Genomic DNA, 26,014 nt, shown 5'->3' with positions numbered 1-26,014 from the left:
AGGCGCGGTGGGCCCTATTTTTCGAACATTACAGTTTCCATCTCTCTTACTGTCCGGGGTGCAAGAACGCCAAGGCAGACTCCGCGCTTGTTCTTCCGTCATTCAAGATTATTGCACCACTCCGCTGGGATTTGGAAACGAGAGTTCACCAACCGCAGAGACCGAGCCGGCAGGTGTGCCGCCTGCACGACTCTACATACCCAACGCCATAAGAGCAGAGATCCTTAAGTGGGGCCACTCATCTCCCCTGTCAGGACAGCCCGGCACTCGCCATACCCTCCTGTTCATCCAGCATGCCTTTTGATGGCCATCCATGGTGAAGGATGTTGACGAGTTCGTCCAGGCGTGCCCAGTGTGCGCCAGGGCCAAGGATACCAACCTGCCGACGCCAGGGGAACTTCAACCACTTCCTATCCCCCGTCGGCCCTGGAAGCGTTGATCGGTTCCTTAAGGCTGTGCACCTGGTGGCTCTCACCAGACTCCCGTCAGCTAAGGAGTTAGCCAAGCTGAGATAGGAACACGTAGTCCAACTGCATTCCCAAAAGACATTGTCTCAGACAGGGGGCCCCAGTTCACCGCCCAGTTCTGAAAAGACTTCTGTGTCCCCATCACAACCATAAACACTACCCATGATAATAAGATATTGCCAGGTGGAACAGGCATGATGAAAGGACTTCTGCAGCCATGGCATCTAGTGTAGCTTCACTGGGCTGCCTTTCTCTGGTTGCATACGGTTTCTGGAGCTATTTCTTATGCCTACAAATTCCTAAGAGATAAAAAAGAAACAATCAAAAAACAACCAAAAAAAACATAAACATAAGTGTTCTGTGGTATTCCAAATCACTCCTCCCTCATCTGAGTGTGATCATGCAGTAAGTGGGATAATGTCATGAGTTGGCAATAAAACAGTTTGGTTTTTAGTAGAAATGTTCAGTATTAAAAGGCTATTTTTCCAAAATATCAAACACTGACCCTTGAGGTGCAAGGCGACTGTGCTTACCACTAAGCCACCGTGCCGCCTTTGATAAAACTAAACATTTATAATTTTTTACAAAGAGCATTCAATTTAAACTGGGACTTTTAAATGTTCAGAATAACAGAACACACTTATCAGAGTAAAAGCTCTTTTTATTTCTCTATTTAATCGCCTGCTACACTAATGCACTTATCTCAGAGTTTGAATACTATCAACGTAGAAAGTTTCTGAGTATACCAGAGCCATAATGGCACTGCCTGTTTTGTGGCACTGAGTTATTGAGTTATTTAGAATAAGATTTATTCCACATTCAGAACTTTATTCAAGATAAGGTCTGTGATTTATTATTATTATCTTTTTTTAGAGTGGGGGCGCTGTAGATCTGGCAGCTCTATACCTGACTTGCTAGCTAAGAAGCTATCGATTCCCGTATTAAATGAGACAGCATACTGTACATGAAAAAGAAGAGCAAAAGAAAAGAACGCTTTAAATAAAATAAAATGTTTTGAACAAAGGAAGCGTTTGTTGCAACAAACAATTATTAAAACATAATAATCACATTTGAAGTAAATCTCACATTACAATAATTATATTATAATAATTATATTATAATAATTCCCACATTATATCTGTTATTATTGGCAGTACAGTGCAGGTTAGGTGTTTGTGCATGTGTGTGTGTGTGTGTGTGTGTGTGTGTGTCTTGCAATGCAAGTCCGAGTCCCTGAATACAGGATATAGCAGTACAGATGAGTGAGTTATTATTATTATTATTATTATTATTATTATTATTATCTTCACCATTTTATTTGACTTTATAAAAGTACTCTGTGCCAAAATTTGAATATCTTTATTAAACAAACAGCAATTATGAACAGTTTACATAGTAGAAATGAAAACACTTTTCATAGAAGTAAATATTAAATTATTTTAAAATTCACCACCATCAATTTAAAATTTGACACTCTGTGGGTATATCTAAAAGTTTTATTAATGATCTTAATTCCACTTAATTGTTGAAAAAAAAACATGTACATGTACTATGACTGTTAAACTGTGTTCCATTATTCATGAAAAAGCATGTAGCGCAGAAACACAGTCGATGCTAAACCTTTTCTCTATTGTGGTTTTCCCATGAGAAATTTCTTGCTGTTGTTTTCTGGTTTTAATAAAATAATGTAACATTTTGGAGCAAATATACAGATAAGGAGACCAAAACTGGAAGCCAGGATGGCAAATATCTCTATAGCGACACTGTATTTTCCTGGTGAGCTGATGTATGCTGGAACGAAGGTGATCCACACAGCACAGAAGATCAGCATGCTGAAAGTGATGAATTTTGCTTCATTAAAATTATCTGGAAGTTTTCGGGCAAAGAATGCTAGTAGGAAGCAAACAGCAGCTAAAAGACCAATGTAGCCTAAAACCAGTGAGAAGCCTGTTACTGACCCCACCATGCACTCTAAGATGATCTTCGACCCTTGAATCCTTAAGTTGCGGTGAGGAAAGGGGGGACTGAGGGACAACCATACAGCACAAATAATCACCTGAATACAGGTAAAGAACAGAACACTTCCTCTTTGTTGCCCTGGGCCAAACCACTTTATAAGGGCTGCAGATCCAGGTCTAGCTGAACGGAATGCCACCAGAACCACAATGGTTTTCACCAGGATGCACGAGATGCAGAGAACAAAACTGATCCCAAACGCTGCTTGCTGTAGTCTGCATGACCATAATGAGGGCTGACCCACAAACACCAGTGAACACAGAAAGCAGAGTTTGAGTGACACCAGGAGCAGGAAGCTCAGCTCTGAGTTATTGGCTTTGACGATAGGAGTCTGCCTGTGGTACACAAAAACCACAACCACAGCTGCTGTCATCATGGCACCGCACACAGCAACAGTCGTCAAGGTGATCCCCATTGTCTCATTAAAGGAGAGGTACTCGACCTCACGCGGTATACATGCAGTCCTGTGACTGTTGGACCAGAATTCTGGAGGGCAATGATGACATTCTAGTGAGCCTGTGAAAGAGATTAGAATTTTTTTTTTTAATCAACAAATTACATTTCCTAGGTATTTTCCAGCATTGAGGTATTCACTGAATATTGTTACATTTTTTTCTGTTTATAGTTCTGTTTATTGTTGTAGATTGTCTGCAAAATAGTTGCAAAATAGGATCTCTTTTTAATAGGACAACCATTACATTGAAAAAACACACATCCTTAATACTGGAGGATACTGGTTAAACAGCTCTTTATGGAAATCTTTACTATATTAATGCATAGTTATATTTGGAAAGTCCTACCTACAAGTCCTTTTTTATTATATAAGGGTGTTAATATATTAACATATTACATTAAGCACATTAATATAAATCAATGATTTGCCCTGCAGCTCAAGCTATTGTCCAAACTACTGTTGTAGAAAAATATGAAGTTAATTATTGGAAGAAGTAGAAGATTTTAACAACACTGTGGATAATGAACAATAACATCATATTTTTTTTGCTGAACATTGTAACCGGCGGAGCAGCGGCGCTGTTGAAATGCTTTAAGAAGCGCAGGCGGGGGAAGAAAGCCAGTTTGCTCATCAAGCTCCGACAGCGTGGCTTTAGAACTGCACTGCCGAGTATACATCTGGCGAATCTCTCTACCCAACAAAATGGACAAACTTTTCCTGCTCTCCGGAAAAAGTTCATTCTTGTTGGTGTGTACTTCCCTCCACAAGCATGTGTGAACGCAGGATTGCAACTGATTGATCTGTTATAATTATACTTGGAGATTTTAACAAAGCAAACCTTAAACGTGAGCTGCCTAAATAAAAACAGCACATTTCATGCCCCACCCGAGACAAAAATACATTGGATCACTGCTACACCACAATAAAGGATGCATATCGCTCCGTCCCCAGAGCAGCTTTAGGACTTTCTGACCACTGCCTGGTTCATCTTCTCCCGACTCATAGGCAAAAACTTAAATCTGCTAAGCCTGTAGTAAGGACAGTAAAAAGATGGACCAGTGAAGCAGAGCAGGAATTACAGACCTGTTTTGACTGCACTGATAGGAGTGTTTTTGAAGCTGCTGCCACCAATCTGGACAAGCTCACAGATTCTGTAACATCCTACATCAGTTTCTGTGAGGACATATGCATCCCTACCAGGTCTTTTTTAACATATAACTATGACAAACCATGGTTTACAGCAAAACTCAGACAGCTTCGTTAGGCCAAAGAGGATGCCTACAGGAGTGGGGATAGGATCTTGTACAACCAGGCCAGGAACACACTAACAAGGGCGGTGAGAGCGGCTAAGAGAAGCTACTCTGAAAAACTGGAAAATCAGTTTTCTGTAAACGACCCTGCTTTCGTGTGGAAAGGCCTGAAAACCATCACTAACTACAAGATGCCATCCCCCAACTCTGTAGGGAATCAACAACTGGTTGATGACCTGAATGAGTTCTATTATAGATTTGAACCTCCCAGGCTCACACAACATCCCTGTCCTGACCCTCTTTCTACACCATCATTATCACCTCTGACAACCACCCTCTCTTCACCCCCTGCACTCCAGGTCTGTGAAAAGGATGTTCGCCAGATCTTTCTGAAACAAAAGAGAAGGAAAGCTCCAGGCCCAGACGGCGTGACACCAGCCAGTCTGAAATCCTGTGCTGACCAGCTGGCAGTGCAGATCACTGGAACAATGAGAAGTGCCTTTGTGCTTTAAACGTTCCACAATCATCCCCATTCCAAAAAAAACCCTAAAATCACAGGACTTAATGACTACAGAGCAATCGCCCTAACATCTGTGGTCATGAAGTCATTTGATTGGATCCAAGATGGCGGCGCAGCAGTAGCACGCAGCGGCTGCTCTGGAGCCAAAATGGTGCTACGTTGTTTACGTTTTCTGTGTAACACGTTTATTTTACTCTGTGTATGGATATCGTCGCGACTGGTGTCCGTACATACTGTACAACAGCCAGACACTTTTTTACCTAAATAACCCGGGTAACGACATCCACGATGAGCTGAAGGAAAAGCTACGCGACCTCGGCTTGAAATGCAGCTCTGTGCGGTAAGACTCACGGTGGCGGCTTGTGTGTTTACATCAACACAAAATGGTGCAAGAACTCTGTGCTAGTTTCTAGTTATTGCTCATCGCTGGTGAAGTTTGTGACTGTTAGATGCAGACCTTTTTATTTACCACGGCAATTCACCACTGTTTTCATTATCGAAATGTACATTCCACCTAGCGCTAATGCTAGGGAAGCGCTATGGGAACTGTATAGAAAGATCAGTGAACTGCAAAATACACACCCGGATGGACTGTTTATTGTTGCGGGAGATTTCAACCATGCAAATCTCAAGTCAGTGCTTCCTAGATTCCATCAGTATGTGGACTTTGCAACGAAAAGGGGAAACACGCTGGATCTTGTTTACCCAAACATCTCCGGCGCATATCGGGCAGAGCCCCGCCCCCACCTCGGCTACTCAGACCACATCTCTGTTATGCTAATTCCAGCATACAGACCACTCGTCATGCGTTCAAAACCGGTTCTAAAGCAGGTGAAAACCTGGCCAGCAGGAGCCATCTCTGTTCTTCAGGACTGTTTCGAGAACACTGACTGGAACATGTTTAGGGAGGCTGCAACTTAAGGCGACTTCACTGACTTGGAGGAGTACACGTCATCAGTGACCAGCTACATCAACAAGTGTATGATGATGTCACTGTCTCCAAGAACATCATCTCATGTCCCAATTAGAAACCGTGGATTACTGCGGAGGTGCGTGCACTTCTGAGGACCCGAGACTTTGCTTTCTACAAAGCGGGAGACAAGGTGGCCCTTAGAAGAGCAAGGGCCAAACTTTCTCGGGCCATCAGAGAGGCGAAGCGCGCACACGCCCAGAGAATCCACAATCACTTCATAGACAGTGGCGACACACGGCGCATGTGGCAGGGCTTACAAGCCATCACTCACTACAGGACATCATCACCTGCCTGTGACGGTGAAGGCTCCCTCCAACTTCTACGCTCGGTTCAACAGGCAGAACGACGTGGCGGCGACCCCTCCTCCAAACGACCAGTTGCTGTGTCTCACTACAGCTGATGTGAGGAAAACTCTACGCAGAGTCAACCCACGTAAAGCTGCTGGACCAGACAACATCCCAGGCAGAGTGTTCAAAGTGTGTGTGTGTGTAGATAGTCTTTCTTAGTTAGTTAGTTTTTGTTGATTTATGTTGTAATTTATGTTAGGACTATCTGTCTTGTCTCTGCTAGCCAGCTAACTAGGCCACTTAGTTAGCTAGTTTAGTTTCCCTGTTAATTTATGTTGTAAATTTATGTTGCATGTAGCACATTGGTCCTGGAGGAACGTTGTTTCGTTTCACTGTGTACTAACTGTATATGGTTGAAGTGACAATAAAGCCTACTTGAACTTGAAAGACGAGTGTTGGCCTATCTAAGGGACATCACAGGACCCTTACTGGACCCCTTGCAGTTTGCTTATAGAGCAAACAGGTCTGCTGATGATGCAGTCAACATCTGGACAAACCAGCGGCTTATGCAAGGGTCTTTTTTATAGACTTTTCATGAGCTTTTAACACGATCATCCCAGCACTACTTCAGACCAAACTAAACCAGCTCTCTGCTCCGAGCTCTATCTGTCACTGGATCACAATCTTTCTGACAGACAGGCAGCAGCTAGTGAGACTGGGGAAATTCATGTCCATCAGCCACACCACTAATACTGGAGCCCTCCAGTACAGGGATGCATTCCTCCCCACTGCTCTTCTCCCTCTACACCAACAACTGCACCTCTACAGACCCCACGGTCAAGCTCCTGAAATTTGCAGATGACAATACAATCATCTGCCTCATCCAGGATGGTGACGAGTCTGCATACAGAAGTCAGGTCGAGCAGCTGGCTGTCTGGTGCAGTCACAACAACCTGGAGCTGAACATGCTCAAAACAGTGAAGATGATCGTGGACTTCAGGAGGAACCCACCTGCACTTTCCCCACTCACCATCATGAACAGCACTGTGACAGCAGTGAAGTCATTCCGGTTCCTGGGCACGATCATCTTTCAGGACCTGAAGTGGGACCATCAGAGGTTATATTTCCTTCGCTAGCTGAAGAAATTCAACCTGCCACAGGAGCTGCTCACAGTTTTACTCAGCCTCATTGAATCCGTCTTGTGCACTTCAATAACTATTTGGTTTGGCTCAGCTCTTAAAGCTGAAAAGACTATCACTTTGGACCCCTCACACCCAAGCCACCTTCTATTAGAACTTTTGCCGTCGAGTCGACGCTATAGAGCACCAAACACTAGGAGTCAGTCAGGCATAAAAACATTTTTTTCCCCAGGCAATCTACCTCATAAACAGTTAAACATCAACTGTTAATAAATATATGTGCAATATTGTGTACAGTACCACAGTGCAATATACTGTATAATACCACAGATTTCAAATATTTATGGAACTTATTTAAAAGTATCTCACACCCTACTCCATTTGATGTCAACCTTTTTTTTGTGTCATGCTGTTTTGTCTTGTCATTTGTTTTTTGTTCTGGAAGCTCTGTCACTAAAACAAATTCCTTGTACGAGCAAGTGTACTTGGCAATAAAACTCTTTCTGATTCTGATTCTGATAATGACAGAAATTGTTTCTTGAATTTTATATGTTGTCCGCTTCTAAACAAATGATTTTAAGCAGGACTTTTAATTACCTGTGTCATTGCTGAATTCGCCCTCAGCGCAGGGGAGGCAGTCAAAGCAGCAGACTGGCACCCCCTGCCTTACAGCTTTGCGTGTCCCTGGGGGGCATTCAACAGTGCACACAGACACAGGCACCTAAAATGATTCAAGAAAAACTCAGTTTAGGATGTATGCACTTGCAAAAATAAGCAGTTATTTTTACTGAAACCCGTACATCCACAACTGGATTTGCAATTTATTTATGATTATATGCTTGCAAATCCAGAGACACTGTATCTGCTCCAGGAAAAGATCAAAGCAAGCTTCTACAGCAAATAATTAGTAAATTATCAAACAATATTTGTCATAGGCCTTCATAGCACCTTCACAAACCAGAGGCATTGCTTGCTGACAGGCAGACAACTGTCAACTGATCCCAGTCCAGTTGGTGGCCGCCATGGGCTGACCAACATATTTATTATTGATTCATTATTGATAAAGGCTAGTTGGAGAGGCCAGGTGATTTTCTTTTTTTTTTTTTTTTGCCTAGGGCTCCAACGGCCTCTAGAATTTCCTTTGGCCAGAAGAGTGCTCTTTGGATTAAACACAAGTCTGTCACAAGACAATTATACTCTCTCTCTCGCTCTCTCTCTCTTTCTCTCACAAACCTCCATGTGCTGGCTTATAATGTATGAATCGTAAGACAGAATCATGAAACAGAAGGTGAGAAGCAGCACAGTGGCAGCCCAGATGATTCACCTTGCTTGAGTTTTCTGTCCAGCTGATTGCAGATTCGTTAATCATGAGGTTAGACCCCTCCAATCGGCCAACGAGGACATATTGCAAGGCTCCTCCAGGATCTCTCTGCCAATTCACTATGTCATAGACAGCTGGAATCTCTCCATCTTGAAAATAAAACTTCTCTCCAAGCTGAGTTGTAAAATTGAGCAGCTTTAGGTTCTCTAAGAGCTAGGAGGACAAGAGGAAGGTGAGCTAAATGTATTGTTGCATCATGGGTGGCATAGATTTATTTACTTTTATCTAGAACTTTTGTATTTGCATTTTTCTTATTTTACTTACTGTGCAAATGCCTTGAGCCCGCTCATTTCTTTATACTAAATAAATTAAATTATGTAGATTAAATGAAAGAAATGGGAAACATTTTTTATTGTGAGAGTAAGAAAATGGGTTTATATAACAATCTCTGCAGGAACCTTGTTTCCCCTCTCTTCTGTTCCAACCACTCAGCATTCAGCATCACCAGTATACTAACCATCGGCCTGATCATCTCTCATCATCTGAACCTGTTTCTCACTGGTTCATTGCTTAGGTTAGATGTTTTTTTTTTATGCTTGAATAATTTATAGTTCACTGCTTAGGCACAGGAAAAACTATTCCTCAAGAGTACATTAAAATACAAGAATGTCTTATTTTAATTTAAAAGCAAAACATGAAGAATTTGGGGGTATTCAAAACTTTTGCACAGTACTATATGTAATAAAGGACTAACATGTAGTTGTTAAACATTAAATACAAGTAAAAAAAAAAGTGTTCTGAAAATATTAAAATTTACATCATACAACTTTGTCATAACAGCAGCTTTGTTTTATTTCTAGATTACCTAACCTACCGATAAGATATCTCTGAGAAATATCACTTCATCCAGTACTTAAATTAAAGTAACACAAAATAAAATGCTAAATTAATTTAAAATGATTTAAAAATTATGATACGAAATGTTTTTCTACATAACTCGTATTACCTGTTGTGCAGTGATGATGTCTGGAGATGAGCAGCCTGGGGCCATGGTGGGGTCAGAACTGTCAGGTGCAGTGCACTGCAGCAGTGAGTGCAGCGCATATGCAGCAGCATAAACAGCCAGATACGCATTGTAAGTGACCCTTAAGTTGGATACATCTGTAAAACTATTCTGAACATCCTTTAGACTCTCCTTCCCACTGCATGGTGGTAAGCCACTCTGGGAGACTACCATGTTGTTCAGCACTGGGCTGCAGCCAAATGTCCTTTCCCATAACACTCTCAGGATTGTGTCTTGAGGATACCGACTGGGATGGAGCTCTTGCAGGTGTTTCTCAAATCCAGGAATCGGTGCACTCCTAATAGCCACTCCTAATGTGCCTTGAGCAATGGTGGTTAGCACAGGGTTGCTCAAGAGAAGGCTACTAGTACTCCAAATCTCACTGGCAAGAAACTGGTGGTCTGTCACATTTCTGCGAACTAGTTCAGTAAGAAACACCTCCACATCCATATACCAAGCAAATACCATGATCACTCGAGCAGATGAGCTCTGCACCATCTTCACTGCATGGTCAACGTCTTTTGCCAGTTTTTCACGGAGAAGAGTGCTAACAAAAGCAAGGCAGATGCCAGTACCTTTTATCTCATCTCGAAATGCCTGCAATGCTTGGAGCCCATAGTCGCTGTCTGCCACCACAGCACCAACCCAGGTCCAGCCAAAACGTTTGGCCATCTGGGCCATGGTCCGCGCCTGATACATGTCACTCGGGATTGTGCGAAAGAAATTAGGATACTCACGTCTGTTACTGAGACACACACATGTAGACAGGTAGCTAATCTAAAAGAGATAAACAGAACATATTCAAAACATACTTGTACTGTATATGATGATCATCAACAAGCTCAGCATATTTAGCTCAGTGACAAAATAAAATAGTTCAACTGCACCATATAATGCTATACCATAATCCACCATATTTAAATGCACCATAAGTCAGACACTTGATCACAGCCAGTGATTTGATCTTTTATTGCTGACAACACTGTTGAGACATGTAGGTATAATTCTTCTACCCTGGCCTTCTATGAATTATTAGTAAAATTACAGGCAAAAAGTAGCATTAAAATACATTAAAATTACAGATATCTACAGGATCCAAGAACTGGCAGATTTTTTTTTTTGGTAAGTGTAGTCAGTAAAGTCTTATGTAGGGCCACCCGCACTAATCTATGGGGTATCCATGAAGGTGATGCTGATAATGGAAGCTCCAGCAAGGGCAGAGAGAGTCAGAAACAGGCACAGACAAAAATAACATCACTTACATAAATAATATAATGTAAATATTGAAAAATGTAAATTCGTATGATAGTAATAAGAATATAATAGTAGTATGAATAATATTAATAATATCGTTCAAATGTGGTCACTTTCTAACTCCATGATCGCTCCTGATTTTTGTTTCTTTCTACATTGTAAAGGAATGCTGAAGGCATCCAAAAAATGCATAAATCTAATTTGAACAGTTGATATTGAGATGTTTCTGCTACTTATGCTCTGTAAAGACTTCATAACACCTCTAATCTAAGGTGCTGTTAATTGGTTGTTTTCAGGCTGAAAACTCTAAATAAACTTCTCGTCTGCGGCAGAGGTAGGTTTTGGTCTCGCCCTCCTAGGACGGCCTTCATGAGAGCCAGTTTCATTATGGTTCTTGACGGATTTTGCAAATGCATTTGACAATACTGTTCTTGCAAGGACTATTACAGAAAGGCCGACCTCTGTGTCTTAAAATAACAACTAACTGTTGTTTTTGTTGTTGTTACATAATTACCTAATTCCATAAGTGTTATTTTATAATTTTGAAATCCCCAGTATTGTTGTGGAATGTAACATGTAGAATTTATATATATATATATATATATATATATATATATATATATATATATATATATATATATATATAAATGAATAAATTATATATATATATATATATATATATATATATATATATATATATATATATATAACTAGTATTCATCGTACTAGTATATTTTATTACTATCATACTAATTTACATTTTTATTATGAATATATTTTTTGCCATATTCAAATTTGTTGATATTATATTACTATCATTACTTATAAACCCTTATAGTGAGCAAACAGTTTGTTTTTAATACACTATAAGCCTGTATACTTATGTACATTTGCAAAATTATAAAGTAGACACTTGCAATATTAGTATTATGATATAAATATATCAGTTTGAATATGATATAAATATATCAATATTATTGCAGTATTAGCATTTACCTGAAAGGCTGTTTGTCTGTTTTAACTTCATTACTTTTTGCCACCAAATCACTTCGGTAAGTACTGAATGACAATATGGCTGAAAACAAAAGGGTAGTCTCTAAGTTTTGCACGGTTGGGTATATGAACTCAATGTTACATATTATAAATTTCATAATGCTGACTAGTAATTTTCCATACTGTTATAATATTCTTACACTCTCTGGCTGTGTTTGATGGACCAGAGAGGAATCATTAAAGCAGAGTCACTTTGTTCTAAAATGCTCTGTGTTCTCTTTATACAGTGGCTTGTTGTCTATTTATTCATTTTGCATTCTTGTTTTGCTCACCATGAAACTCACCAGTGGAAAATGCAGTGGGGTCAGAACTCTCGACATTATAATAGACTGTGTTGAATCTGAGTCTCCAAGGAGAATTTTGGCAGGTCGGGTGGTCTCACATGTGCCGTTCCCTCCACTGATCATGGACATCCCTGCTCTCAGGCTATAAGGATAGCGTGTGCAGGTATCCACGATACGGTAGCCCAGTCGAATCCCCGGCAACAAAAAAGAATTTCTGTTAATCTCCTCCACAGCAAAGACAACGGCCTGAGCCCACTGCACGGGACTTTCCTGAAATCTGAGATGAGAAGCAAACAAAGGTATTAGCTGGATGAGATTTTGAAAAAGTACCTGTAGTGGGCAACATACAGAGCAGAAGCATGCCAATCAAAGTAAAGTAAACAACAGAATAAATAAATAAATAAATAAATAAATGTTGTACAACATTTCGCTTTTTTAACCATTGGAAAAGAGACAAACAAATCACAATACTTATTGAGATCTTATAAAGGTTATCATTTATATTAAAGTGCATTATACAGAAACAGCCAAAAAAATTTATATGCACTTCTGGAAAAGAAATAGATTAATGTATATTATATTATTATAATATTTATAATATCATCATATTATTATAATAATATTATCATATATAATGTATAGCAATACATTTAGTATTAAAATATTTATACAAAGTTTTCTTTTCCTGAAGTGTGTTCACATTATTTTGTACATTTTTTAGTCATGTAGATATAAAATACCGAAAAAGTTCAAGTGTATGGACAACAACTTATGTTCTTATATATCACATTAAATAGGTAGATTGATTGCAGTTTAGATTTTCAGTGTGGTGGCTTTTATTTCTTTCTGAGAAAAGAAACCGTTTTATAAATATATCAGTCCTGTACTTCTCATTTAAACTTTTAAACATAAAACTTTGAAAGATTTTGTTGGTATTATGGAATTACAGATATATGCATATCTGTAGATGTTGGTATCATTAGGCTGCTTGAGCAAATCACACATATGAGTGAGAAAAAATTTCATTTATGGAAGTGCACTAGGAATGATAAATGCACTACAATACAGAGATCTTAAACAACTGTTTTCTGTAAAAGGCAATTAAAGTAAAAAAAAAATAAAGGCAATCAGATGCCAAATGCACTTTAGAATTTAGGTAAAAAAAAATGTTGTTATAGTAATGTCATTTTTTTTTTTTTTTTTAAAGACATTTCCAAGTGCACCTGTGATGAGAAATCATACACAGACAAAAATTACACAGTTCAATTATTTTTCAAATTTGTGAAGAGAAAATTAGAGGGAGCAACTCACTCAGAGCAGGGCGGCAGGTAGGGGTGTTTGGTGAAGCTCAGGTCAAAGGTCGGTGGCAGCACATAGAAACTGATAAGTGCACCAATGACCACATCTCCATCCTGGGAGAGACCCACAGTATCAAGGTGTCGTGCGTGGTCCAGGTACACACATCTTTCCGAGTCAGATGTCCCCACCAAAACCTCACACACTACCCATAATAATAATGGCAGCAGGGTCCGGTAAGGAGGAAGGCCTACAGCAGTCATGGGATATGGTGAAGTTTACCTGCCCTGCCTTTCTCTGGCTGCACATGGTTTTTTGGATCTATTTCTAATACCCACAAAGTCCTAAGAGATGACAAGATTAAAAACATGGACTAAAGTGTTCCAAGAGGTGCTGCAAATCACATCTTATTCTCCTGGGTCCAAGAATTAAAGATAACTGAGTTAACAATAAGCAATTAACACTTTAACACAGCTGAGTGGCGATGCTGAGGGAGATTGGATTGTGTTTTGCCCAAAGAAGGTGATAATAATAGTTGATCTCTTATTATCTCCATGGCATGGTGGGAGATTCAGATTTTCATTAAGTGTAGTAAATAATATGCTTTAAGATTAATGGTATAGTACATCAGGCATTATTTGCTCCAGTGTTTTGTCTGTGGTAGTTACAAGTCTATCATGATTGCTTCACATTTATTGATTTGGTGTCTAATTTATGTTTTTGCCAACATCCTGACCTTTTGCTTGTCTCATATTTAACGGTATTGCCTAGCACTTAGAGTACTGTGCACAACATATTTTGCTTCCAAAGAGCTAAACTTTCTTGTATTTTATTGTTGTCTTGTAGAATAGTTCTTTAGGCTTTTTTAAAGGACTTTATTACCTCTTATATTTGACAAATTTTATTTAATTCATTAAAAAAAATCTAACTTAAAGCATGAACCAGTGAGAAATATTGAGGTGCAGATGATGACAGATGATCAGGATGGTGACTAGTACACTGCTGATGCTGAATGTTGAGTGGTTGAAACAGACGAGAGGGGAAATAAGGCTGCTGCTGATGTTGTTACATAAACAGACGATTTTTTATTATTATTTTAGGCACTTTCCAGCCTTTTGCAGTAAAATGTTCGTTTATTCTATAAAATTTTATTTTATTTAACTTAATATCAAGAAATGAGGCCAGCTCAGGACTTTTGCACAGTACTGTTTGTTTGTCTGCTGCACTGGTTGTTAATAAAACTACAAAACTGAATCTTTCATTATTACTGATTACACATCTCAAAAAAAATTTAAGTTAATAGTCTAACCCTTTAGTGGATAAAATGCCCTAAATGCTGCTGTAAATATAATCAAAACCTTGTACTCTTCCCTAGTCTCATTTACAAACAAAACTCCCTTTCAGCACATTTAGAACTGTTTGCCTTTACTTATGTATTCATTTACTTACCTTTATCCTGTAATAATGTACTCCACAATTTATTAACCAGGGTCACCAATCTTGTTCCTTTCAAGCTTATTTTTATCATGTCTTCTCGGGGACTTTTCCCTTGTGACTCTCACCTCTGGCTTGTTCAATATAAATATGAATCAACATACTAAATGTAAACCTGTTTTTGACAATGTTAATTGATCAAAAAATAAATAAATTTACGAATATTATTGAACTGAAACATGCATATTAATTTAATGACAAACAGTACTTTATTGCATTGGTAAGAAAATGCTCTGAAGCATTTGATGAGCAAAAAAAAAAAAATAATAATAATAATAATGCCCTTTAAGACAAACTTAAAAACACAACATGTTCAGTTAACAACCCCCTCCTGAAACTGTGTCAGGCTAGTTATGCAGATACAGTAAAATGCTTTATAAGGGAAAAAAATATCAGATCAAATGTCCTTTTTTTGCTATCTGTATCAAAACAATTACAAAAATAAAAACTTTAACCCTTTAGTTTTTCAACCTTGAAAATGATGTATTGGTAATGATTATTTAATGCATGCCTAAAAGAAATAGTAAGCAAACCCAGCTGGAAAGTTTTTGTTTTTCTTTGATTATGGAATGAAATGAAAATTTCACGTAAACAGGGCACAGACATGTCTACCTATCATCTGTGCATAGTCATGCTGAACATGTCCACAGTTCACATGCTGTAACACCACATGTCCTTTTAAAATTTAAAACCCATAGGGCCTTAAAAATAGGGCACATTTGACAAATATGTCAACATATACAGTATATACAGTACAAACACCATGGATGAATAACATAAAAAGATCCAAGAAAAGGAACTAAATTATATATTTCAGAATGGAAGCCCCTCTTATAAGTGAATAACCATTGGAAAAGAGACAAACAAGAGACCAAAAGATACACTTTAAAAAAAAAATACAATTGTAACAATCAAACTTGTTATTCTCCAATACATATTGCAAATGACGACATTTAAAAGCTTGACTTGGACTAATTTGGTGGAGTGAATCTATGAAGAGAATTTGCTTCTCCAGGATATAAGACAATATTTACACAATACTGGAAGCTTTGACTTAGATCTTTTTTTATATCTGTACTTAGGCTTTAGAGTGCACTATTTTTCATTAAAGAAGAGCTTGTAGTACAGTATGTATTCTGAAAGCACAAGTACAGCCTTATGGTCTGAAAAATATTTAAAAACTGTGTTAGCAATGTCAGTAAGTTCATATACAGGCAATTTAAAGTCTTAAAAGGAAGTAGACCTCAGGCTCAGAGGGAGTACAGGAATTATGAGGGATCACAGAGTCATCAACATAACCTTGATCATAGTAGCCATAACAAAGTTTTTTGCAGGATCCCTCAGGCAAGCCACGGTCCTCCAGCCCTGCCTGCCCCAAGTACCCAGCAATGTACGAGCCAGTAGAATGCCTATTGATAAGGGGACTTTGAGAACAGACTGTCTTATTGCGAAGAACCACATCAGAAGTCCCCACCGCAGATCGTAATTTGAGTGCTTCCTGCTGCCTTTCTCGGGCACGACTGGCTATGTGACGTACCCGACTCTGACTACGTGATGAAAGCTTTCGTGACAGGAATGGAGGAGGGTCATTTGAGATATCTGTTGAAACAACAGAATTCAACGGCACTGCTGGAAACACTGAAAGAGATTTGGGAGTAGGTTGTAGCTGAGAGGGGATTCTGCTTCTGGGAGGGTCCATCTCATCTAAAGTCACCAGCTTGCGAAGCTGTTCTGTCAGGGTGTCTGAAGCCTGTGACTGATTAAACTGGCCACATATCTTTTTCTGGTCTCGCATAGCTGGAGTGATAAAGCTTCGACTGATGACCTTGTATTTGCTTTGGAAGTTGCACGAGATATCCTCAGATGTTAAGTCACCTAAGCTCTTGGACTTACAAGGACTTGGAGTTGTTGGGACTGGGGATCCGACAAGATAAATCCCTTTGAATATTTCAGGATGGGATGGTTTCAAAGCTTGGTTTTGTTGCAAGGACTTATTATATTGCTGTGGTGGAGCAAAGGTATCTCTGTATTCCACAGAGCTATATATTGTATCACAATCAGACCCAGGCATGTAAGAGCCATTTTGTGTTTGAGAGTAGATGTCTTGAGTCCTTAAAAGACATTCTGAGGAAGAAAACCCATTCTGAAACTGGTTTCCCTTGCAAATCATACTATTTTTTTTTTTAGTCTCAATGTGCCTATTGCTATAAGTGATCTCTTTGTTCATACCAGGATTAAAATGGTCTGATATGGTAGTATTACTTCTGTTGTAATTATCTGTCTGGGGCTGGTTAACTGTGAAGTCAAACTGATGAGTGCTGTCATCGAAGGTCTGATGAGGGAAGTAACTATGAAACAGTGATGTCTCAGGTAGTTTATATACATTTTTGCTTGACGGGAGTAAATTTAGAGAATTCTGTAGTAACTCATGAGGTGATGGTACCAGAGTTGTTTCCAAAGTTGAATCCAAAGGATCTCCATCCACATTGACCTCCACCTCCATCAAGCTGCTGCTGGCAGTGTCATGACACATAAGAAATCGCTCTGAAGCTGTACTGTTTATTGATGTGTCTTTGTAACATCCATATTGCTGGGTTCTTGAAAATGCAGGGGACTGGCACTGGACATTGTAGCTTTTATCTCCATGAGTTCCCCACCCACTGTTCTCTACTATTCGTCTGAAAGGTATCTTGGTTAGATGAGGGCATCCTCTGTCACGTGAGGATGTGCACTCCAATTTCTCTAGGTTATTGCAAATAGGCTGAACATGTATGTCATATGCACAAACAGGAGAAAGCACTTGCTCATCTAGAATTGTGAAGACAGTTGATTCAGTAGTCTCAGGACTGCAAGGGAGGTTTTCAATAGGCTGTTGGGCTTTTAGTGATGAGTTGAGGGTATTTTTTTGTGGGGTGCTGAAAAGTTGGCTATCCATTGGTGGAACAGACAAGTGAGAGAGTTGCGACCCTGAGGACAGATTCAAGTTACTCTGTTCAGCAGTAACTTCAAACTGACCAATAAGAGCTGATATCGACCCACATGTGTCATACTCGTCGCCTAAAGACACAGCATCAATGAGGTGAGAGAGATCACTGTCCTGAAGTGACTTGTGATCCTGGTGTTTAGACAGATGTAATATGGGTGGAAGTGGAGATATGGCATTGGTGCTTGAAGAGGAAGAAGAAGCTGCTTGGCTTGTTTTGTTACTTTTAGGAGATTCCCTTTGATGGATCTCAGTCTGCAAACTAGCATGACTGTCAAGTTGATCCAAGAGTCTCAAATGACCTTCTGTAGGCTTTTGAGAAAGAGCTTTGGTTTGCAGAGTTAATCTATGCCCAACGGGTTCTGTAAGGACATCAGTGCAAGTCTCACCGCGTCCTCCTATAACAAAGTAAGTATTTTCATTTGTTTCTACATTCTGAGTAGCTCTCTGCTGGACCTTTTGTGTAGGGTGGATCGTGTTATTAGGGAGTTCAGAGGTTTCAATGAGGAGATCCACAGAAGCAGACCTTGGCCTTTCCAAAAACTGATCTGTGAAAGAAAAGGAAAAAGTGTGAAAAAGCTGTAACTGAATTTTGCAAAACCAAACTCAACACAATCAACTCAGTTCACAAGGACAAATGAAATGTGCCACCATGTTAGAGGAGGGTTTGAGAATGAGAATGTGTACACAACATCCATTTTTCTGCTTATTTTTATCATGTTTCCAGTGTTGTCAATGGAAACAAGATAATCTGATACACCTTTTATTCCATAAAGCAAACATCACAGTAATCACTCACTCACTCACTCACTCACTCATCTTCTATACCGCTTTATCCTGCATTCAGGGTCACAGGGACCTGGAGCCTATCCCAGGAGGCTTAGGGTACGAGGCAGGGTACACCCTGGACAAGGTGTCAATCCATCACAGGGCACACACACACACATACACACACATACACACTACGGGCAATTTTGGAACGCCAATTACATTGTGAAGATGTAATACAGATGTTTTAGATGAGGCAACCAGAGTAAGTTTTGTAGATTACCTGCTGGGTTTCCTAGTCAGTTTTCTACTATAAAGAGGAACAACAGTAAAGACAGAACAAGATAAAGGCAAAGTTAAAGTATTGAGGAGAAAAATTGTGCCTGTATTTAAAGCATGTGTTAGCACAGAGCAAACAACTGCCTGTGAAAAAAATTATTGCATGTGGTAGAAAGGTTAGATATATGAAACTATCAAACTTAACAAAAATGTTTCAAAGTTGTTTCACTTCTTGTATGTGCAATATAAGCCAAAAGAATTGTATGTTCTACCATTGGTTTGGAACAAATTCTTTAGATCTACAAGTTGTGGTGACCCATACAGAGATAAATGAGCAACCTCAGCTATAAGATTAACACTGCTGCTAGGTGTATTGGATAAAGTTGATTGTTAATTATATACAACCAAAGAATCATCGGCAGCCAAGAATCACCTATCCCAACAGACTGACTGATTAGATCCCACAAATAAACAAAATGTTAGATTTGGCCACAATAGAAAAGCACCAGAGCACCCAGTGACTGGCACAGACTGTTGTGCATGAGGCTCAGCAAATAAAGGCCACCAACCCACCCTCCAAACTCCTCAGATCGTCTCGGGTTACTTTGCTGTAACCCTGTTCCCAGAAATAGCGGGAACGAGATGCTGCGTTAAAATGCTATGGGAACATCTCTTTGTTGTTACCGGTTGTAAAGCATGTGTGTATCAAACACGCTAAATGTTGGCTTATATAACCTCGGTCAGGTGACGTCGTCTGATGAAGTGCACCTGCAGGTTATAAATAGGAGTGAACCGGAAACATCCTCGGGTCAATTTTGTCTGAAAGGACGTCCAGTCATGCAAGCAGTGCGCCATTGGAGTGCAGCATCTTGTTCCCGCTTTTTCAGGGAACAGGGTTACAGCAAAGTGACCCAAGATGTTTCCTTTCAAAAGCTACACTCGATGCTGCTTGAAAATGCTATGGGAACAAGAATACCAAAAGCGCCGCACTGCAAGTGTCTGGGCCCCCAGGGTTGTGTTGCGTGTGCGCACAATAGCCAAGGAGGTCTCAGACCTAGCTCTGGGAGGCTGACTTAAGGACGCGTGAGCCCGGAGTAGCATGAACCTGCTGCATTACACATTTGCTGCAAGGGGACACCTCTTGCCTGTGCAATAGATGAGTCAATCCCCCTGGTCGAATGAGCCCTGATTCCTAGAGGCGAAGTGTGACCATGCACCTTGTAGGCTAGGGCAATAGCATCTCTCACCCATTGTGACAGTGTCTAGTGGAGCCCCCCCTGCTCTGGAGCTGTAAAAGGCAGAGGACAGAATGCTTTGAGAACAACTGAGTGCATGGTTGAGAACGGAACTTTCGAAAGATAGTTCGGGTGAGGATGCAGAATGCCGAATTCTCTTCAAAGAAGTAATGGCCAAAAACATCTTGAGAGACAGAAGCCTGACAGGCACTGACTCTAGTGGTACGAAAGGGTTGTTAATCAGACCTTCAAGCACAATAGATAAGTCCTAAGAAGGGATGGTCGCTCTAGTGGCCGGCCTCAAGCATTTAGCTCCACGAATAAAATGGGCAACTAAAGGGTGCTTTCCCACAGAAAGCCATGCACCAACTTTCAAATACACTCCATTTGAGGGCATAAGTTCTTCTAGTGGAGGAAGCCCTAGCACTTAAAATAGTTTTGATTATGCTGGCTAAAAGACCAGCATCTCTTAATTGGTCCCCCTCAGGGGCCAGACGTGAAGGTTCCAGAGCTCGGGCCATGGATAAAATACTGTCCCCTGAGCCTGAGCCAGAAGATCCCTCCTCACTGGAATCACCCACGGTGAGCTGTCGAGGAGAGATATTAGATCCGAGAACCACACTTTGGTCGGCCAACGAGGTGCTATCAATAAGAGCCGCAAACCCTGTTGATGTAGAAAAAGCATAAAGGCATAATCTGGGCCATTTATGGGCCATCGCGTCCAGACCCAGGGGAGCTGGAGGAGTCAGAGAGTAGTAAAGGGGACATTGTGCTGTTTCATGCAAGGCAAAGAGGTCCACCTCTGCTACATAAAATCCCTCCCAGATTTGACTGACTACTTCGGAGTGGAGTTTCCATTCCCCGTGTGTCACAGCTTGTCTGGACAGCAAGTCTGCTCCCACATTCATGTGCACCGAAATGTAAATTGCCCTGAGGGACAGAAAACTTGTCCTGTGCCCAAAGCAGAACCTGGTGCGCTAGCTTGTTCAAGCGGCTGGAAGAAGTATTTCAGGGCCAGAAATAGAGCCATCATGTTGAGGCAATTGATGTGCTCTCTTGGGCTGGATGGCCATCTAAGACCACACCCCAGCCCGTGAGGGAAGAGTCTGTTGTTAGCATCTTGGGACGACAAGATGGACCTAGAGTGGGACCCAAAGTCAGGAACTGGGGTCTGAACCACATAGAAAGGCTATGAAGCCCCTGGTGCGTAACCCTTATTTGCCTCTGGGGATTGGTTCTTAAGTGAAATCCCCTTCACTCAAGCCTCTTAGCCACAACTTAAATGCTCTCATGTGCAGAAGTTTAACAAATTTAACCATAGGTGCCTTTCTGCGGACACCAGGGAGGCCATGGAACGGCCGATAGCACTGTTTGGTCGAACAAAGAGACAAGTCAATTGCCCGGCGTAATTCTGTGAAGGCTAACTCATTTACAGTGCTGCTTGTGCTCAAATCCTTTAGCAGGTTGGCCTGATACGCCTGCAAGACCGCCATGGTGTGCAAAGAAGCGCCGGCTTGACCTGCTGCTTGAAACGCCTTCCCTACCAGGGTAGAAGAAGTTCTACATGGCTTGGAGGGAAGTGTTGGCTTTTTTAATGAGGATGATGTCCCAGGAGAGAGATAGCCCGTGAGCGTCTCTTCTACCTGAAGCATCATCATGTAACCACGTGATTTTGCATCAACGATATTCACATAAAACGAAGTTGATGGTACAAAAATATGAATAGGGCTTGCTCCATGAATGAGTTAATTCGTTGTGGAGGTTGTCAAAAAAGGGGAGAGAGCGACGTTGTGGCTCTATCTCCTGGCCACCCGACAGAAATCTGTCATCTAATTTTGAGCGTTTGGGGAAGGCTTGCTTCTGTGGCCAATCAATGTGCAGCCACTCGACTGCATGCGTTATGACTTCAAGCAGCTCCTCATACTCTCTATCTTTCTTAGAGAAGCGTTCTGAGGTAGCTACTTCCATTTCCACAGAAGCAAGAGAGCTAAGCTCTTCTACACACTCACGAGAAGCACCGGAGTCCGCTCGTGAAGTGGAAGGAGAGACTTCGCGATCGGAAGAGAGGGCGAGAGAAAGGAGGGGTGACTCCATCTCTCGCGCCTCGGCCAGATCGGCTTGTGATCCCCAGGAATGCAGCGCGGCTCTCTAAAAAACGCGAGGCGCGTGTGAAGCACCTTCATGGGAAGAAGATCACAGTGTTCACAGCCTCCCTCAAGCCCTTGGAGGGCGTGACTTTCCCCCAAATACTCAAAGCAAAAAGTGTGGAGATCGCCCTCCGCGAGAAAATTCTTACACGGAGAGACACATCTAGTTTTAGTCGGTCATGAAGACAAAAGATCTGAGGAATGTTTCCGGTTTACTCCTATTTATAACCTGCAGGTGCGTCTCATCAGACGACGTCACCTGACCGAGGTTATATAAGCCAAAATTTGGCGTGTTTGATACACACATGCTTCACAACCGGGAACACGAAAAGATGTTCCCATAGCGTTTTCACGCAGCATTGAGTGTAGCCTTTCAAAGGTAACACGCCGTTGGAATGCGGAGGGCGATGTGTGAACTGAATCCTGTAGCCTCTCTCTACAGTCCTTAGTACCCAAGGAGACATACCTGGCAGTAGCTTCCATGCTGCCAGTTTTTCCGAAAGGGGCACTACGGCTAGACGGGTGGCTGTTAGATGACATTTAAGACCACACCCCAACCCATGAGGGAAGCGTCTCTTGTTAGTCTCTAGAGTGGGACCCAAAGTCAGGAACCGGGGTCTGAACCACATAGAAAAGCTACGAAGCCCCTGGTGCGTAACCCTTATTTGCCTCTGGGGATTGGTTCTTAAGTGAAATCCCCTTCACTCAAGCCTCTTAGCCACAACTTAAATGCTCTCATGTGCAGAAGGCCCAAAGGTATCACCATGGATGCAGCTGCCATGGAACCTAAGGAACTCTGAAAGTGATGTACAGTCAATTTCTGGTCTAGCTCGATTTCCTTCAGGGTGTTGATAATGTGCCACCCAAATATGTTGTCCTCTAAACAGGAAAGAAAACACTTTTCGTGGCGTTGAGTCTCAATCCTAAAGAACGGAGATGTCCCGAGATGTCCCGAGATGTCCCGATGTCGAAGCACTAGCTCCTGAGACTAAGCCAGAATCAGCCAGTCACTGCCAGTTGACTCTGGCATATGAGCTAAACACCTTCTTATGCTCGCTTCAAGGCTGCTGCTAAAGACGCTAGCGATGCTAATGCTAAAAAAGAAAGTCAACACCAGAAAAGCAGCAGGACCAGACGGCATCTCGGGTTGTATTCTTAGAGCCTGCGGAGACCAGCTAGCACCTGTGTTCACAGAGATATTCAACCTCTCTTCATCTCAGTCGGTGATCCCCACATGCTTCAAAGAGTCCATCATTGTTCCTGTCCCAAAGAAACCTCATCCTGCTTCCCTCAACGATTATCGCCCTGTAGCCCTCACCTCAGTAGTGATGAAGTGCTTTGAGCACCTGGTTCATCATTTTTTCACTATCGGACACACTGGACCCACTACAGTTTGCATACCACCCAAACCGTTCCACAGACGATGCATTTTCTCATCTCCTCCACACATCATGTTGTGGTGGGCCTGATCACAATGATGAGTCGGCCTACTTGGAGGAAATTGGAAATCTGGAGAACTGGTGCCAGAGGAACAATCTCCTCCTGAACATCAGCAAGACAAAGGAGCTGATAGTTGACTTTAGTACAAAGCAGGAGAGGAACTACCAGACCCCCATCATCAATGAGAGCCCAGTGGTGAGAGTGGACAGCTTCCGATACCACGGTGTTCACATCACGCAGGACCTGTCATGGTCCTGTGACATCAACACCTTGGTGAAAAAGGCCCGACAGCATCTCTACCACCTCAGACGCTTGAGCAAAACATCCGCACCGAGCTCCCTGACCTGCACTCGATCTACAGCAAGCGGTGCTGGACCAAAGCCAGGAAGATCGTGAAGGACCTCAGTCATCCCAACAATGGTCTGTTCTCTCTGTTGCGGTCTGGGAAGCGATTCCGCTTCCTGAAGGTCAACACAGAGAGACTGAGGAGGAGCTTCTTCCCGCAGGTGATAAGGTCTCTCAATCACACCACCACACAGGACTAATAACATCTTTTTAAACTCCCAACATTGACTGGACAATCATAGACACTTGCACTACATATGAAATTTTCATTTTGGACCATTGCACAAGACACTTTAATAAGTCACTTTTCATGCATATTTGCACAACCATTGCCACTTTCTAATTTTATATATATACTTTTTTTTCTTCTATATTTCTATATTTTGTAATATTTTCATTATGCCCTTATTTGTACAGTTTATTGTACTAGTTAAATTTATTTTCTTTAGTATTTCTCTTTATCCATATATATTTCTTACGTATACGTTTTTTTTTTAAGGTCACTGGAGGTCGTATAAGAATTTCACTGCATATCGTACTGTGTATGACTGTGTATGTAACAAATAAAATTTTAATTTGATTTATTATTTTCCCCACTGTATGTTAAAAAGATATATTACCAATTTCAGTATTTAAAAATAATATTGTCAATATGTCAAAATCAGATGTATGGAAAATAATTTTGAATTAAATAAAAAACTGGCTGCAAAAAGATACAATTTGGTGAATATGTAACAACCTTAGCAGCAACCTCATTTCCCCTCTCATCTTTCAGCATTCAGTAACAACAGTATACTAATCACCAGCTGTACTAATCACCTTTTTTTTTTTTAACAATTTATAGGTCACTGTGTGGCTTAACAACCCAAAATGCACTACTCAGAAACTGCTCAGGTACAGGCACTGGCATTAAAATGGGAGCAAAAAATTCCTTCAGGAGGCCTGGAGAACTATTCCTACAGACCTTTCCACAGTACAATATGTCAATTATTACCCTAGAATCTTTTGACTTTTTCTCTCTTTATGTGTTACAGTATTTACTGGCTAGTTCACCAATTACTGTTGTTTAATTATGTTGTTAAAAGATATATCTGATAAATATTTTAACAAGCTTAACATGTTAAATAGGGTATTTAATGTAATTATTTATTATTACTTTATAAAAGTGTTGAGCTCTGGTTGAACTGTTTGGGGGCTTTAGTCCATTTTTTTCCCCTGGAAAGCCTTATCAATGTTGACCAGGATAAGGCCATTATTTCAGTTGTGCCTCCTCCTAGACCATACTAAAAACATGCATTCAAGTTTTACCTTTGCAGATACTAATGCACATGATGGACAAAGCCTTACTGTTATATGGATTTAAAGAACTGACAGATATATTCCAATAATAATAATAATAATAATAATAATAATAATAATAATAATTAAGTGATGGAATTGTGAGTCAGTGTCTGGACGTTAGTTATTAAAATTACCTATTATAGTGTCGGCACCAGTGTCAGGTCTATCTTGTTCAGAGGAGGATACAGTAAGCCGGCCCTGCAGAACCCTCTCCAGAGGCATGGAGGCCGGCCGGTGCTGGAGGCCCATCCTGGGACCCTCCCTCTTCCCAACAGCTTGTTGTTTGAGATCTCCATTGCTGTTTTCTTCCTTGTCCTTGCCTGTTGCTGTTTCAGATATTACCATTTTAGTCTTTTTGCGTCCCTTGGCAGGAGCACTAGCCGTCCTGCGCAGCAGGGGGTTTCCTAAAGAGCGTTTATGTGGTAGAACAGTCTGCGTGTCTACGGAGCATTTAGAGCCCTTGCTGAATAGACCTCGGAAACCCCGTAACTGACGGCCCTGAGGGAAGGAAAAAAAGGCCAAAATTATTTATACAAATTAAACAGGCATGTAAGGTGTTTAACATGACATATTTGCAATGTTTTAAACCTACAATATTTGATTCA

General features: G+C 40.9%; 2 protein-coding genes across 2 annotated transcripts in view; both read right to left on the bottom strand.

Moving 5' to 3' along the window:
* Window positions 1-2,094: 2,094 nt before the first annotated feature.
* On the bottom strand, window positions 2,095-13,640 carry LOC128528142 (extracellular calcium-sensing receptor-like). The gene is made up of 6 exons (XM_053500896.1): window positions 13,393-13,640; window positions 12,082-12,358; window positions 9,434-10,267; window positions 8,431-8,640; window positions 7,704-7,827; window positions 2,095-2,999 (listed from the first exon to the last, which is right to left on the bottom strand). Exons 1-6 carry the CDS (start codon window positions 13,638-13,640, stop codon window positions 2,095-2,097), a joined length of 2,598 nt encoding a protein of 865 aa, XP_053356871.1.
* Window positions 13,641-15,057: 1,417 nt separating this feature from the next.
* The window catches only part of plch1 (phospholipase C, eta 1), an 86,816-nt gene continuing 75,859 nt past the window's right edge, over window positions 15,058-26,014 (bottom strand). Inside the window, 2 exon segments of the mRNA XM_053499702.1 lie at window positions 15,058-18,402; window positions 25,544-25,907. Of these exon segments, the coding sequence (XP_053355677.1) occupies window positions 16,091-18,402; window positions 25,544-25,907 (2,676 nt within the window). The 3' untranslated portion in view covers window positions 15,058-16,090.

The sequence above is a fragment of the Clarias gariepinus genome, chromosome 7, assembly GCF_024256425.1.
Source record: "Clarias gariepinus isolate MV-2021 ecotype Netherlands chromosome 7, CGAR_prim_01v2, whole genome shotgun sequence".
NCBI classification, from domain to species: domain Eukaryota; kingdom Metazoa; phylum Chordata; class Actinopteri; order Siluriformes; family Clariidae; genus Clarias; species Clarias gariepinus.
This window is presented reverse-complemented; position numbering and strand designations above follow the sequence as displayed.